The 15684-nt window shown below is 31.8% G+C and overlaps 2 protein-coding genes across 4 annotated transcripts in view; one reads left to right on the top strand and one right to left on the bottom strand.

Moving 5' to 3' along the window:
- Cdk12 (Cyclin-dependent kinase 12) overlaps positions 1-13616 on the top strand; it is a 28234-nt gene extending 14618 nt beyond the window's left edge. For 2 of the 3 annotated variants that reach the window (XM_088241293.1, XM_088241291.1), the window contains exons 11-15: positions 3692-3967; positions 5329-5454; positions 6458-6726; positions 8603-9117; positions 12856-13616. In XM_088241293.1, coding sequence (XP_088097419.1) covers positions 3692-3967; positions 5329-5454; positions 6458-6726; positions 8603-8705 — 774 coding nt within the window. In that variant the 3' untranslated portion in view covers positions 8706-9117; positions 12856-13616. Of the gene's footprint in view, positions 1-3691; positions 3968-5328; positions 5455-6457; positions 6727-8602; positions 9118-9294; positions 9376-12855 lie in introns of all 3 variants that reach the window. The other variant, XM_088241292.1, reaches the window with a different exon arrangement.
- The window catches only part of LOC148271517 (GATOR1 complex protein NPRL2-like), a 174142-nt gene that overhangs the window by 123874 nt on the left and 34584 nt on the right, over positions 1-15684 (bottom strand). The window lies entirely within an intron of this gene.

Raw genomic sequence — 15684 nt, forward strand, 5'->3', positions numbered from 1 at the left:
ACGAGAACCTGACTTGGGAGGACGCAGAAGAGTTGGAGGCCGACAGAGATGCATGGAGGCTCTTTGTGGATACCATATGCTCCAGCTAGGGAGCGGACATGGAATGATTGTGATTGATTGATTGATTGATTGTTAGGCTGTCTATTGTAATTAAATGAGACCTACCAAATTGCAACACTAAAAACTGCTAATTTTGCATTTCATAATATTTTGGACCGTATTTAAAGAAACGGTAATTTGGTATACAATGTTTATTTCAAACAAACATTTATTTTTTTTTTTTTTAGTTTTTTCAATTATTTATTTATTTATTTAATTTTACAATACGCCCAAGGGGCATTTACAAAAATATACAGTTAAGTACAAACATAGTGCGTAAAAATTTAAAAGATAAACAATACATTTAGAAACAATAAGAAGCATACTGCCATGCAAAATAAAAAGTGAAACTTTACATAGTAAAAAGAAAAAATAATTTTATATGGATATAATAAAAGTAATTGAATTAAAAAGCAAATTGTAAGTAACTTGTAAAGAATTCAAACAAAAAAATAAATACATTTTCATATATTTATAAGTATAAAAATAAATATACAGGTAACTACAAACAAAGAAAGTAATAATTTTATAAATACACAACACATTAAAAGAAATAAAAAAAGATTTTATATACATGTAGAAACAATAAAAAGCAAACTGCAATGCAAAATAAAAAGCGAAACTTTGCATAAAAAAAAAAGATTAAAAATATGAATATAAGAACAATGTTAAAATTAAAAAACAAATTGTAAATAACTTGTTGAGAATTCTAAATATATATATATACACACATATATACACATATATACGTATAAAAAAAAAATGTTATTAACAAATTAATCTTAAAAACAAATAATGAAAATTAGTTAACAGTAAGTATATGTGTGAAAATAATATAATATACGGTACACAAAAATATTTGATAAATTAATATCAGAAAGAGATAAGATAATAATAATACACATCAAAAACAGAGAAAGAATTGTATGAAAAAGAAAGTTTTATTACGACATTAATAATTTGCTTCAAACAGTGCATTTAAGAACGTTTTAAAATTAATAATTGTCGTATTAAAAATGTCTATTTCACAAGTAAATTTGTTGGCTAAGGAATGTAAACGCGGAATCGGAGAGTGTCGTGCATAGTTAGTACCCACGTATGTACTCGTAGTTGCAAACAACTCCGTACTTCTAGTGACTCGATTAGGTATTTTGAAGTTAATGAGATTCAGGAGTTCACAACAATCGAGCTCCGAATTTAAAATTTTAAATAAAAAAAGGAGGTCATTTATTTTTCTACGATCTTCTAATAAAATTAAATTTAAAGTGTCTAATAAATACGTGTAATTTATGTTATCTAAGGGAATATTTAATTTAAAATTTACAAATCTCAAATACTTTTTTTGAATTCTCTCTATGTTCTTAATGTGTAATTTATACAGAGGAGACCACACAATGGAATTATATTCTAACTGACTGCGAACTAGTGCTACATACAAAATATTTATCACTTTAAGTGAATTAAAATCTTTGACAGTGCGAAGCAGGAAACCTAATGTTTTCATGCTTTTGTTCGTTATGTTGTTAATATGATTAACGAAATCTAATTTTACATCAAACACTATACCCAGGTCTCTTATTTCGCTCACTCTTTCGAGCAATATATCATTTATAGTGTATTCATACATAATAGGGTTTTTTTTACGACAGAAAGTAATTGATTTGCACTTACTTACATTCAAAAACAAATTATTTTGTATGCACCAACTATTTAGTTTATTTAAGTTTAACTGAAGTGTTTTACAATCATTAACATTTGATATTTCCTTATATATTTTTATGTCGTCTGCAAACAAGACAACTTCTACATCCTCAAAAATGGAAACAATGTCATTTATGAAAATTAAAAACAGTACTGGTCCCAAGTGACTTCCCTGTGGTAAGCCGCTAGAAGCGTAAAATGGTTGTGATTTTGTAGAATTAACTTTAACATGTAATTTTCTATTAAGTAAATAACATGAAAACCACTCCAACAATTTACCTTCTATCCCCAACGCTTGTAATTTCCTTAAAAGAAGTTTATGAGACACCTTATCGAATGCCTTCGAAAAATCAGTGTATATGCTGTCAACTTGTTTTTTTCTAGTAAATGCCTCTACAATATAATTTTGGTACAGAAGTAGATTCGTGGCGGTAGATCTACCCTTCACAAAACCGTGCTGATTGTGTTCTATCAAATCTAGTAATTTTGGATAAATTTGATCCAATACTAATGACTCAAAAAGTTTTGATATTGTAGATTGAATACAGATAGGACGATAATTTTTTATATTAGTATTATCACCTGTTTTAAAGATCGGGACAACAAAACTTGATTTCCAAGAACTCGGAAAGTATCCCTTAGTTAATAAGTGGTTGAACAATAATGTAAGTGGACCAGCAATAGAATGGGCACACTGCTGAAGAAAAATTGGAGGGAGGTTATCAGGACCGGCAGATTTGTTAACATCCAAAGAAAGTAATTTGGCAATACAAGAATCATAAGTGATTTGGCATCTAGATAAGTTTGTAGTTTTATGGTAACTATATGACGGTATGTTTACATCAAGAATTTCTTGGTTGTAGACATCTTTAAAAAATTCAGCAAATAGATTGACTATTGACTCATTACTATTAGCAATTTTGTTATCGAAATGTAATTCTGGAGGAATGTCAGTACTGTCTTTATTAAGTTTATTTACAAATTTCCACAAATTTTTTGATTTCAGAGCGGTATTTTCTAAAAAAGTTATGTGAGCTGCATAACACAATTTTGATATATTTTCTTATATTATATTTTCTTCTTCTTCATTGTTCCTCAGTTCTGTAGGATGCGATCATTGGTACTGTTTTCCTCAGCCATGATCACAGTGCACCTCCACCCTTCACAGCCCTCCACAGGGCATAGAGACAGGCTTGCCTGTGACATTGTATTCACCCGTTCGATCCAGCGAACTGTATCTCCGCTCCTGTTGCTTCGTCCTCATCCTGGCACACTGCCTGAGATTATTATTTTCTCCTGATTTTCTGGGTCACCTCTGTCTATGCGAACTGCAAAATATGGCTGATAAGGATAATTCCTCCTGTATGAAAACGTTCGTACTTCTGGCTGTCCATGTGCTTCTCATCGTTTCACGCCAACACCACATCTCAAAGGTTTCTATTATCTCCTACTCACAGGCTTCAATTGTCAACATTTCTGCGTCATATGAGAATATTTTAAACACAAACATACATACTATGTACCTTTTTGTATGTTTCCTTTGAGATGCTCGATCTTGACAAATTTTGGTCAGTCGAGTCATAGCGTTTTTGCAATTTACATGTGTCTTTTAATTTCTGTTATGCAAGCACCGTCTGCAGCGATTGATGAGCCCAAATAAACATAATCTTGCTCTTTTTCAAAGTCTTTGAGTCTTTTCGATTGTTGTAGCATACCGACTCTATCAACGATCATGACCTTTGCTTAGGTTCTGTTTATTTCCAACCCAAATTTGCTACTTTTCTACCGGAGCATTTGCATATATTTATATCTGCCATTTCCTGCCCGTCTTTAGCAAGTAGCGTGGTATCTACGAAAGAATAGTATGATACACGAGTACGATAAATTTCAGGACAAAGGTTCGTTCTACCTGGTGTTTGAGTACATGGACCACGACCTGATGGGACTGCTCGAGTCCAAGATGGTGGACTTCAACGAGTCCCACAACGCCAGCATCATGAAGCAGCTGCTGGACGGCCTCAACTACTGCCACAAGAAGAACTTCCTGCACCGGGACATCAAGTGCAGCAACATTCTCATGAACAATCGCGGGGAGGTGAAGCTCGCGGACTTCGGTCTCGCGCGGCTCTACAACGCCGAGGACCGCCAGCGCCCATACACCAATAAGGTATGTCTGGTATATATTTAAACAAATCCTGGTTGAAATTTATAAAAATAAATACTTTTGGTTTAATTCAATAGTGCATATTGACTGTGAAAGGGCTTAATGAGTTACGTGCCTTAAAGTTAATTTTACAAAAGAATTTATTTTTTCCAAAGTTCAGATATCATAAACATCACTTTGCATCATGCCAACATAAACAATATATAACTGATGATTAAACTGTGGATTCTATATGAATAATCATTCCCTTTCTGCATCTAATAGTGCATAGGGCACTGCATTGGTACACCAATCCCTGCGTATCTTGATCATTTTCGTAACATGAAGGTAAGATGATCAGTCTTACGCTTCAGAAAAAATCTTCATAATACCTGGCGTCTGCGCCCAGCTAATTTGTGTCTTGGGCCCCTATAAAAAACCTTTTTTATTTTGAATAAATTCCAAAACTCTTAGTGCTATGTAGGATAAATACCGGAACAGATTTTAATATAAATGGCAATTTGTAAATATGTAAGATAAATAAAAAACAAATATTTTATTTTGAAACTTCAAATTCAAAGAATATGTACTTTGGCAGACTTATTGCTAAAAGCAATATCTTGCAGCCAACCAAAAAACAAGACTGGTCAAAAATTTGTACTAAAAACAAAAATATATATCAAAAGATACACACATAAAAAAAACCTAATTGGGAGATAAGGCTTGCACATATTAACTTTAAAAAAATATATTATGTCATACTTATAAAGGACGAGGAATGTGAAATCAGTTAATGAGTATGAGGAAGAAGAGAGAAAAAGGAACTAAGAAAAGAAAAAAGATAAAAATATAGATTTAAAAAAAACAGTAAAATACAGGGAGTTCAGGATTCTGAGGATATATAGTCATGTGTCAGGCCTTTCTTGAGGTGGCTAAAGAAGGTGCATTTTTTATTTGAATAGGTAGCTCATTCCAAAGTCTAGCGCCTTGAACGGAAAAGGAATAGCTAAATAATGATGTGCCAAGTCGAGAAATAGAAAGTGTTCTCTCCTGAGAAGAGCGAATCCAAAGACCGTGATCTTTTGTGTGATATAAAGCTGTTTATTTTATGAACATCGTACAAGAGGGTTTTTGATGTCTATGGGTGTCAGCACATACAACACAGCATGACATTCTGAGAAAAGTGGTATATATATATATATATATATGTAACTCAATTTGGGCTATAGTGGCGTATCATATAGCCTTTTTTCCTACCGTCTTAAAACGAAGTTTATCTTATTTTTCAGTATCATGAAAAAATATGTACAGAATACAAATTTATGCCTTAATAAGTATGACGTGTCATTGAATGGTGAATGAATATTTTGTTTTGTTTTCGCAAGGTAATCACCCTGTGGTACCGCCCTCCCGAGTTACTCCTGGGGGAGGAGAGGTACGGGCCGGCTATAGATGTGTGGAGCTGCGGCTGTATCCTGGGGGAACTATTTCTCAAGCACCCCCTGTTCCAGGTACAGTACAAATTTAGACTAATTGAACATACATAGTTGTGCAGAAAGCACACAATTTTGAAAAAATTAGATACAGGTGTTATCGGGTGCAGTAAGGTCAATTCTATGCTCTGCTAAAGACAGCCGGGCTGCTTTTATACAAAAATAATTCCAGAAAACATCCGCAGCACTAGAAAAATCTTTCAGGATAGATGCTGACGAGAAGATTAATTAATGCCTGCAGAAGTCTAGTTCTCTTAAATAAATTAAATTGGATAAATACATGTTTTAAAAACTTAAAATGTTATGAACCAACTTAATAAAGCACGAACTAACCTAATAAAATAAATAAATAAGTATTTTAATTTCATAAATTCATTAATTTAAAAATACCTGTAATTTAAAAATATGTTTTATGTCTCATACATTCAAAGTTTGAATGAGGTATAATTCAATATTATATCTGGCGGTTTTCTGCAAAATGCGTATTTTAGGTTGTGTGGTCAGCCAGACTAAATAATCACCAAAATTCCAACACAATTAAATTATTTTAAAAGCTGTTAAAAAAAACGAATGAATTTATTGATTATTTACAATTAAGTACCCTAAATTATATATAAATAACATTAATTTGGACTTATTTTTGTTAAAAACGTATGTTTTATTTAACAATATTTTGAATATGTCTAAATGTTTGTAGACAAGGCTGGATTTTACTTCCTAGGTAGTTAAGATTGAAATTTATTGCAACAGAGAGGTAAAACGTTTTGGCAAAAGTCAACAGATGGAAGAATCGAGGGAATGTGGATGTTTAAACATAGGCAGAATAGTGAATGTTATACAGTTGTAAAGAGGCCACTTAAACCAGCCAATAACGAGTCATACTATAAATGTCTAGACTTGCGTATTCTTTTTTCAAAAATGTTTCTCTCTGTTGCAATAAATTTCAACTTTTTGATGCAACTGACCAGTCTGCGCATCACATAGCAAACATGGTTCATTACAATGTCGGTATTGCCACCAGGCGTCGGTGGAGATGATGCAGCTGGAGATGATATCGCGCATGTGCGGCACGCCTGCGCCAGCCGTGTGGCCCTCGGTCATCAAGCTGCCGCTGTGGCACGCGCTGAAGCCCAAGAAGATCCACCGGCGCCGCCTGCGCGAGGACTTCTGCTTCATGCCAGCCCCCGCCCTGGACCTGCTGGACCGCATGCTGGAGCTGGACCCCGAGCGCCGGGTCACCGCCGACGACGCGCTCAAGTCCGCCTGGCTGAAGAACATCAACCCTCAACAGTATGTCGCCCATTTAACTTAATCCTGTAAAGTCCGATGGGTCCAAAGAAACATGCAGACGGATCATTATAAAAAAAAATACCACAATGCTTTGAGTATGTTCAAACGTTTGTTGACAGGCTGGATTTTCTTCCTTGGGAGTTATTTAGATCTAAATGTGTTTCTACAGAGCGAAAACATTGTTGAGAAGGGAATATGGAAGTCTAGGCATGTACAGGGCGTTATGACCTGTCATTGGCTGGTTTAAGTGGTTACTTTACACACTGTAACATTTACTATTCTGCCTATGTTCAAACATCCACATTTCCTCAACTTTTCCATCTGTCGACTTTCGTGAAGTAAAAGAGATGAAACCTTTATCATATGGATGAGATTCATCCGACTTAACCATTCCACCTTTTACGCTAAGATTTCTTTTTAAACAAAAAATTTTCAAAATGGATAAACACCCCCAGTAATAAATAGTCAACATACATTTGCAAATATTTATGAATTTATTATTTTTATTTTTCGACCATATATTTATCTAATTATCTACCGATTTTAGATAATTTTTAACGATCGTAATTTTCACATAAAAACCGAACATAATCACTGATGGATTGCAAATCTTGGTAGGCCTCTACATAAACTGTATATTTACGTACTTTTGACTCTGTACTCTGTAATTTAAGCAAAAACTGGAGAAAATATTTTTTAAAATCTAGTGTTCAAAACGTCCATGCACGCAAATAAATAACAACAACACATATCTGCGCTCTCGCCACATAATTTTAGACATACGGCACAATTCAAAAATTTTTTTTTTTAAGTCGTACGTTTATATACTCTACAAATGAAAAACTTTGTTAAAATAAATAAAAGTAAATGGTGAACAAAGTGTTATAAATTGGTTATTTATGGTGAAATCTCTTTATAAATTCCCCCTATTTCCATATACTTTCTCACCATTTCTCGGAATCTCACTTTTCTTCTAATGACAAATTACACTACAATCTTATGCTTTCTTAAGGAAAATGTTCTGGTTTTGAAAAAAGTTTGATACAATTGACAAAAACTGATCAAATTACACTTTGAGTATGCGCTTCTAACATATGTGGTTTTAGTTTATTTGCCTTTCCTCGCGGCATGAATTTCACATCTGAATTTAAAAAGGTAAAATTAGTTTAGTCATGGAAAAGTTACAAAAAATGCCAAAGATATCTTATCACTTTTCTATACTCTTTCCTCATTTTCCTCAAATTGTCAGGACATGCACATTTTGATCGAAGATCTATTGTATGTCACAGAAATAAAAATAAATAAAGACTGCGTCAAATCACTTGTAAAGCATTCAGGAGACAAATTCTTCAAAAATGGCTCTAATGAAATTAGCTATAATAATAATAATACAAAATAAAGTCAATACATATTCAAATTGTATCAATTTATAAATTTTGTGTTTTTATTAAAGTTAAATTTTCTCAATTTTTACAATCGTTTTATTTTTTATTTATTGTATTATTTTGTTTTGCATTTTTTGTTTCTTTTTAAAAATATTTTGTAAACTTGCCAAACATAAGAGCCAGACTCTTTTTTGGCAAGTTCAACCTTAAGTGTTCCATTTTTTTTTGGAATGTATTGTTTTTTTTAATGTATGTATTGTGTTTTTTTTATGCTAATAAAGGTTTTTATTTTAAAAAAAAAAAAAAAAAAATAGATAAAAATAAAATAATTTTGTCTTTAACGCTGTACATTGCCTTCTACTAGTTGGTTTATAAATTAAGAAATAAAGTGGTGTATAAAAGAATATTTTATTTTAATATGTTGATTAATAATGTTCCACAGAGTTAGTGCTTCAAATGTTAAATTAAACTTGTTTATTAACTGTTACCAGAATGCCGGGACCAGATCTGCCCACGTGGCAGGACTGCCACGAGCTGTGGAGCAAGCAGCGACGCCGCCAGCAGCGTGAGCAGCAGGAACCCCCGCCCGCCTAGCCCCCGCCCTACTGTCAGGACACACCCCCCCTGTCATACTACGCCCCCTCGTGGTAACTTGGACCCGCTGTGCCCTATGGCCGCAGTGTACCGCGAAAACACATATTGTGTCCGAATACATATGTGGAAAATAAACACTCATTTTACAACGACCAAAAACTGTGAGTTTGAATTATCAAACGTAGGTTGCTGTGATGTATTTTGAATTTTTACCATACGACAAGGCAAGACTGAGTCTAATGACTCTCGGACCCTCGAATTTACAGTGTTATTGTGAATTTGCAATTATCATGACGATTGCTAGTGCTGCATATCTCTACAGGTGATTGACGATGAACATTTGCGAGTTACAGACATCTCTAAGCATTTACTGACTGCCGGATTGGAGCAATAAGTTCAACGTGTATTTGCGGTGAGCTCTTAATCCAGTTTACTCAACTTTTGCATTATAACAATAATCATAACGTACCCAGCGTTAATTGTCTTCCTCTATATCTGCACAAATGGAAAAAAATCATGTGCAGTGGCGCTATTTTTAAGAATCGTTCAAAGTAACTGTACAATCAATGATAAAAGACATTGCTTTCAGGATAAATGAAGATGCAGATGTTACGCATGTCGATGATTGTTAATATGATGAGAATAGAGACAAATAATGTATAAAGCCTAGGTAAGATAATCTACACTGTGTGTGTGTCTTAAGTAAGTAGAAGAGATGTGAATTTTTAGAACGGACTGGCAAAATATTTCGATGAGAGGGGGGTGACTCAAAGCAGCGAGTGGGAATATTAAATATATTTTATAAATTGATGGTAGATGCAAAAAAAGGAGTATGCATCTAAAAAATAAGTAAATTAGTTTTTATAAAAATCGTTTCTAATTTGATTTTAAAATTGGACAGCCTCAATATGAGATACCTCAAAACAGTTTCTAGTAACTAGTCAAAATATTGCATCTCATAATGAGCAGTATCTTTTCTAATCCACAATTTTACCCTATTCTACTTTATTAAGTAAATTTGATTATCAGTATTAATTAGTAAAACATACTCGTAGTATCTCATCACCATCATTCCCTTTTCACGTCATTCACTAATGGAAATAGTTAAAACCGTTTTTAAACTGTTACCATGAAGAAAAACTAGTCGGGATATTAAATTAAACTGCTTCTAAAAATGAGGGCAAAACCGTGGCCACCCCTCCCTCCCCCATGAAAAAGAAAATCTAGTCGGGATATTAAATTAAACTGCTTCTAAAAATGACAGTTCAAAGGTACGCGGGCAAAACCGTGGCCACCCCTCCCTCCCTCATGAAAAAGAAAATCTAGTCAGCTTATATAAATAACAGTTTAGAGCATCATAGCTCGTAACAGCTTTATTAACTTTTGTGAGACTTTTCCGGCAACTGCCGGAAAAGCAACTGCTTGTACTAGATTTTTTTCCCACGCTGCTTTAAACTGTTATTTAGAAACAGATTATTTTTTAAAATGGTAACTGTTACTGCTACTCCTTTTAAATAACCGAACGCCCATCTCTAATTGGTACACCAATTGCAGCGTATCTTGATTATTTTTGTTACGTGAAGATAAGAAGATCAAGTGCCAGTCCAGGGACTATGGAATATTCTAGTGTAAACAGCTTTTTAAATAAATATTTCATGTCAAACATGTTGGCAATCCGACCCGAGACCTCTCGCATGGTAGACAGACATGATGATAGTATCTACCAACCAAGTGGCAACCAATAATTAAGTATTATAATACAGTAAAACCCCCTTTTTACCGTTTTTCAAGGGAGCAAGAAAAAAAGTGTAAAACTGAGGAAAATGGTAAAGTGACAAAAAATGTATGGAAAAAATAGGAATTACATTTAAAAAAAAAATTGCTACACTATAGTGTACATATACTTCCAGAAAAGTTGTAAAAACAGTGATAATTGGGGATTGTTAATATTTTTTTTGCTATTTTCAATGATTTCACTAAAAATATTTTTATTTTTGTATTTTTTCAAACAATATTAAGTTATCTGTTTTTTTATTTGATTAAAAACAGCATGTTAAAATATTTTATGTGAAAATAAAAAAAACAAAAATAAAATTTAGAATTTGCATAAAATAACGTACAATATTTTTCCCCCTAAATGTTGGGAAATTTTATTTATACGGTATTACTTTTTTCTCTGTGGCATCACTAAAAACAACTGTCATATAGATCACTGCAATTTTTTTTCACATTTTTATGACAACTTTTTTAAACCATCTTTTTTATAACTTTAAACATCGCGTTATGTTTTAAACATCGCAATTTATTGATATTAAAACTTTATTGTTCCTAAACGTTTGTCAACTGCTTATCATGTTTTGTATAAGTCAATATGAACGTTTTTGTTAAAATGAAAACTAAAACTAACCCTAAAGGAAGACGCACACACACAAACAAAAAGGTCAATTACACTGCACCTGCTTTGAATTTAGGTTAAGACATTAATTTATCCTTTATTAGTTGTTTACCTGTTTTTATTCTTCACACCAAATAAATTCTGAAAATTTTTAAACGTAATACCGGTTTTGAACCCCGGAGTGATGAAAAATGTTAATTGAGGGCAATATTTGTACGAAGAAAAATGGGTCCTGAACATTTCGGTGTCAAAAGTGGGAAAACGTCAAATTGAGGAACGTAAAAACTAAGTTTCACTGTATTTTGATATTTCTGGGATAAATTTTATTGTTTCTTTCCCTTTCTCTCGCCTCGGTACACCAATTTCATAATTCTGGTTTTTGCACTATGAAATATTATGGACAAAAAGGTTTGTTTCTCTTCGCAGATGTTGATATTACCTTGTGATGTGATATTGCGGTGTATAATTATAATGTAATTAGGTCAGTGAGTTCTTGAATATCGTGGAATATTCTAGAAAGTGGCCATTGCTCGTGTGCCTATTCTTTCAATTACCAAAGTGAGAATATGCCTTCTTTAATTATTTGGCATAACTGCCCGGACTCGTATGAACACTGCATTCAGTTACGAGCGGTTTATGTGACTTTGAATGTCAGATTTTAATATATTGAGTAAGGATTTTTTATTAAAAAATAAGGGAGAAATATAATAACTGAAATTATATGACTTTTTTTAAATCCAATCATTTATTTTATCATCTTGTTAAGATTCACTGATAAAAAAATCTGTAAATGACAAAAATGTTAGTTGCATTTAAAAACCTAACTTAATCTTTAAAAATATGCATTTCGTAGTGACTTCACTATGTAATTTTGTTTGAATTTTTCCAATCTGAGCTATTGTTTTGGATAGTTAAAGCTTTTCACATAATTATTTTTTACATTTTTGGTCCTGAAATAAATGTCTAGCATTTAATATTATATACTCGGATATGAATTATAGTCTAAGGATTTCTGTAAATACTTGTATGTAAATAGGTATAATGCAAATGTGTATTCCAAAAATAATCTTTACTACGAACCTCTATCATTAAAAATGGTGCTTCTGAATGTAACATAACTAAATGTAATATATTTCTAAGGGATATCATTGTATAAAGACATTTTGTATATTTATATATTGTTATCCATCTTGCCATTTGTAAATACGGCCAAAACAAAACTATGCTCTTTTCATTTTAAATAATAGACTAATATTCCGTTTTGAAAATCTACAACTTGTATCACAATATTTAGAATCAGAAATACATACGAAGTCGACGTATTGTTATCTCAAATTAGATTAAAGTTATATTTTAAATAGAATTATTTTCTTACGAATTTAATGACCAACAATTATATAATTTTAAAAAAATAGGCTTCTGTGTGTGCAAACAAGTTTAGTATGTTTCTTAAAGGGCAGACGAAATTCGACATCTCTGTATGGGGATAAATGCATTTTACTGTTCTCAAATATTTATATAAACTGCTAAATGACTTGCATGATTACTTTAATTTATTTATGTACTAGATTTCAAAACACATTCGTATCTTGCTGTGCCAACATAAAAAATAAATTTAAAAAACATTGCATCGTAACGCATTGTACATTTGTTTTTAAACTCAATATTAATTCCTTAAAAAATCAACACAGTGGATATGCTTCCAGAATGTTGCCAAAGTCCTCAGATACTGTAAAAGTATGATTTAATTTTCAGTTAAACATTTGGAGGACACAGTAAAAGGAATACATACATAGATCGGATCGGCAGAACTCGGACCGGGGCAGGGATGAGCAATATTAGTTGATAATTTAATGTGATACCGAAGTATCGAAGCACTGCCGCCGAGAATAGGAAATCCAGACAATATTCATTAATCCAATTATTTACTAGTTCCTTTATTTCTCCGGATTAATATAGAACTTCAAGAGGCATGATTGTGCTCAAAATTGCTTAAGGTATGTACATAATATTAGTTTAATTAATAACAAAACTCTTTAATGGAAATTCCAAAAGCGAATATATAAAACTGTAAATATGTCTGTACATATACGATGTAGAAAAAATAATTAATTTAATTTCGGAGTCTGTGTTTTAACAGAAGATAAAGATTTCACTTTGACTAAATCGCTGTAGATATAATTATTTTAATCCTCGGGCAAAAGTTACAATTTATACTTAAAGTATTTTTATATAAATAACGGGGTTACTGTTTGTACTAAACTCGGAGTCGACACATTTGGAGTGAAGTTAAAGGTATCGTAAACCCGCCACAAGAACTGAACCAGATGTGATTAGTGTAATATATATTTGTAGGAAAATTTATTCATTTGCGTTTGCAAAATGCAAACAGGTAATTTTTCAAATATTTTCTATGTTACTATTATTGTATACATGATATTGTTTTGCCTTTATGTTAATTACCTCTAAAGTGCACATATTTAAGGTAAATAATCAATAAAAAATATGTTATTTAATTTACCTTGTTTTATTCCTCATTCATTGGTTACTTCCATCGGGTCATCCTTAGGGCAATTGGGTCTGTCCACATATATTAGAAAAAAGAAAAAGCATAAACATAATATGTTTTGTGTCGGTGATTGTACTGCAATACCGCGTAACTATCAATTCATTTTTTGGCACCCCTGCTGATTCGACAAATAATTCCCCAATCTAAAAACCGTTCTATCAATATTGATAGGTTGATTAAAATCGTAGTAGTATTTATATATATATTACTTACGATTTTAATCAACCAAAAATACCGCTGGAGTATCAGATAACAATCAGGAAACAATTTAAAACTAATGGCGCTTGTAATATATTGCAATAAAACATTTTCATTAAAAAAAATAGGTCGCGCGGCATTGCACTATCACCAACGATAAGGTTATATCTCTCTGGGTACATATGTATACATTTTTGACACCCCCTTGTTTTTTTCTTCATATTTTTGTCTTTAGTATATGGGAATATCATTAAATTTAAAAAAATTAAAAACTACGTTTTACTTGGGATTCTGTATCTCATCACTCCTCACTTTTCAATTTGAATACATATTATGCATGCAATGTGCAGGTGCTGAAGAAGTGTGCAGTCTGCATAAAACCGCTAGTTTGGAATATAAATTAAAAACAAAACATTAATTAAAATTTTCTTTATTTTAGAAAATGAGCAACCTAAATTGGAGCTTATTTGTCATGGAAAAAACATTTCACAGACAATAATATAGAGAAAACAATAATAATAAATGTCGATAACAAAAGCATTCAAAATGCAGTCAAATAGATTCTGTTTTTAAACATTAGATAACTTTTGTGTCATACATTTCTTGATTCTATGTTAATTTTAAAAATTTACAATTATATCGTACGCATAAAATTATGAACACAAAGGTATTACATATTAAAATTTTACAATATAAAAAAATAGATGGCATAATGAACACAATCCAAGGCAACAATAATTTTGAAAAATCACAAAACAGGTTGACACATTAATGTAAGACATACGATTTCTAAAATACACAACAAAACATAAATTTACTTCTGTAAGATAATTTAAAATGGCGCATTTAATTTAAAAAAATTATCTCACTTATATTACATTCCTTCTTTATTTTTTCTACGCTCATTTGCGGAAGATCATTGGAGAATGAGGTATCACAGGTTTGATGATTTAAAATCATCTTTACGAATATAGAAATAGATTCATGTTTTTAAAAAAAATATTACGCAATGGGTTAGTGTAACAGCAAAATAACATAATAATTGTTGATCGCTCCCACATACAAAATATGTCTTGAAAATTGATTTTTAGAGAGTTAATCACGGCCGAGGTTTTTAAAAAAAAAGTATTCCTTATAGATATTATTAGAATACCAAGTTTTGTTGTCTGAAATTCAACTGTTTAATGTTTTAAAGATTCTTTGGGCCGATATGTTGTATTTTAAAGAAATTAATTAAGCTATATAATGATGATTACACAACTTGACAAGCATTGTGAGGACAAATGACAGAATCATGATACTGACAATCAAAAAAATGTATAACTAGTACGGAGGATTGTTGCTAACACCAGTGTTATGTATTTAACATATTATGTCTAGTTTGCATGTAATATTAAGCTGATACAAATTATTCAGCACTCCCAAATCATACATTTGTAGGAATAATAATAACAATCTATAAGAATCTGATAACAATGATTGAGCACCGTACGACTAGTACATATTATATATTAAAATATCTGTTTTTTTTTTGTATTCTTTCTAGCATCAAATAAAATCTTAAATTTCAGAGGTAGACTGCAACAGCGATATTATAATTTATGTCAATAACATGTACATGTGTATGCAAAAAATATTCTATTTTCGGGGAGCATACAAGTTTTCTCTATATCTCCGAAGAGATTCAGCTGTCTACAGATCTTCATATGTGAATCGTTGATTTGCATCGTCAAGGTGCCAGATAAATTTTTGAATTAACATAATATTATTTAGCTCTCCTAGGAAAATACATTATGCGCTAGTTTATTATAGGCAAT

Source organism: Micrasema longulum, unplaced genomic scaffold (genome assembly GCF_059751315.1).
Source record: "Micrasema longulum isolate JH-2025_06_02 unplaced genomic scaffold, ASM5975131v1 h1tg002826l, whole genome shotgun sequence".
Lineage (NCBI taxonomy): Eukaryota > Metazoa > Arthropoda > Insecta > Trichoptera > Brachycentridae > Micrasema > Micrasema longulum.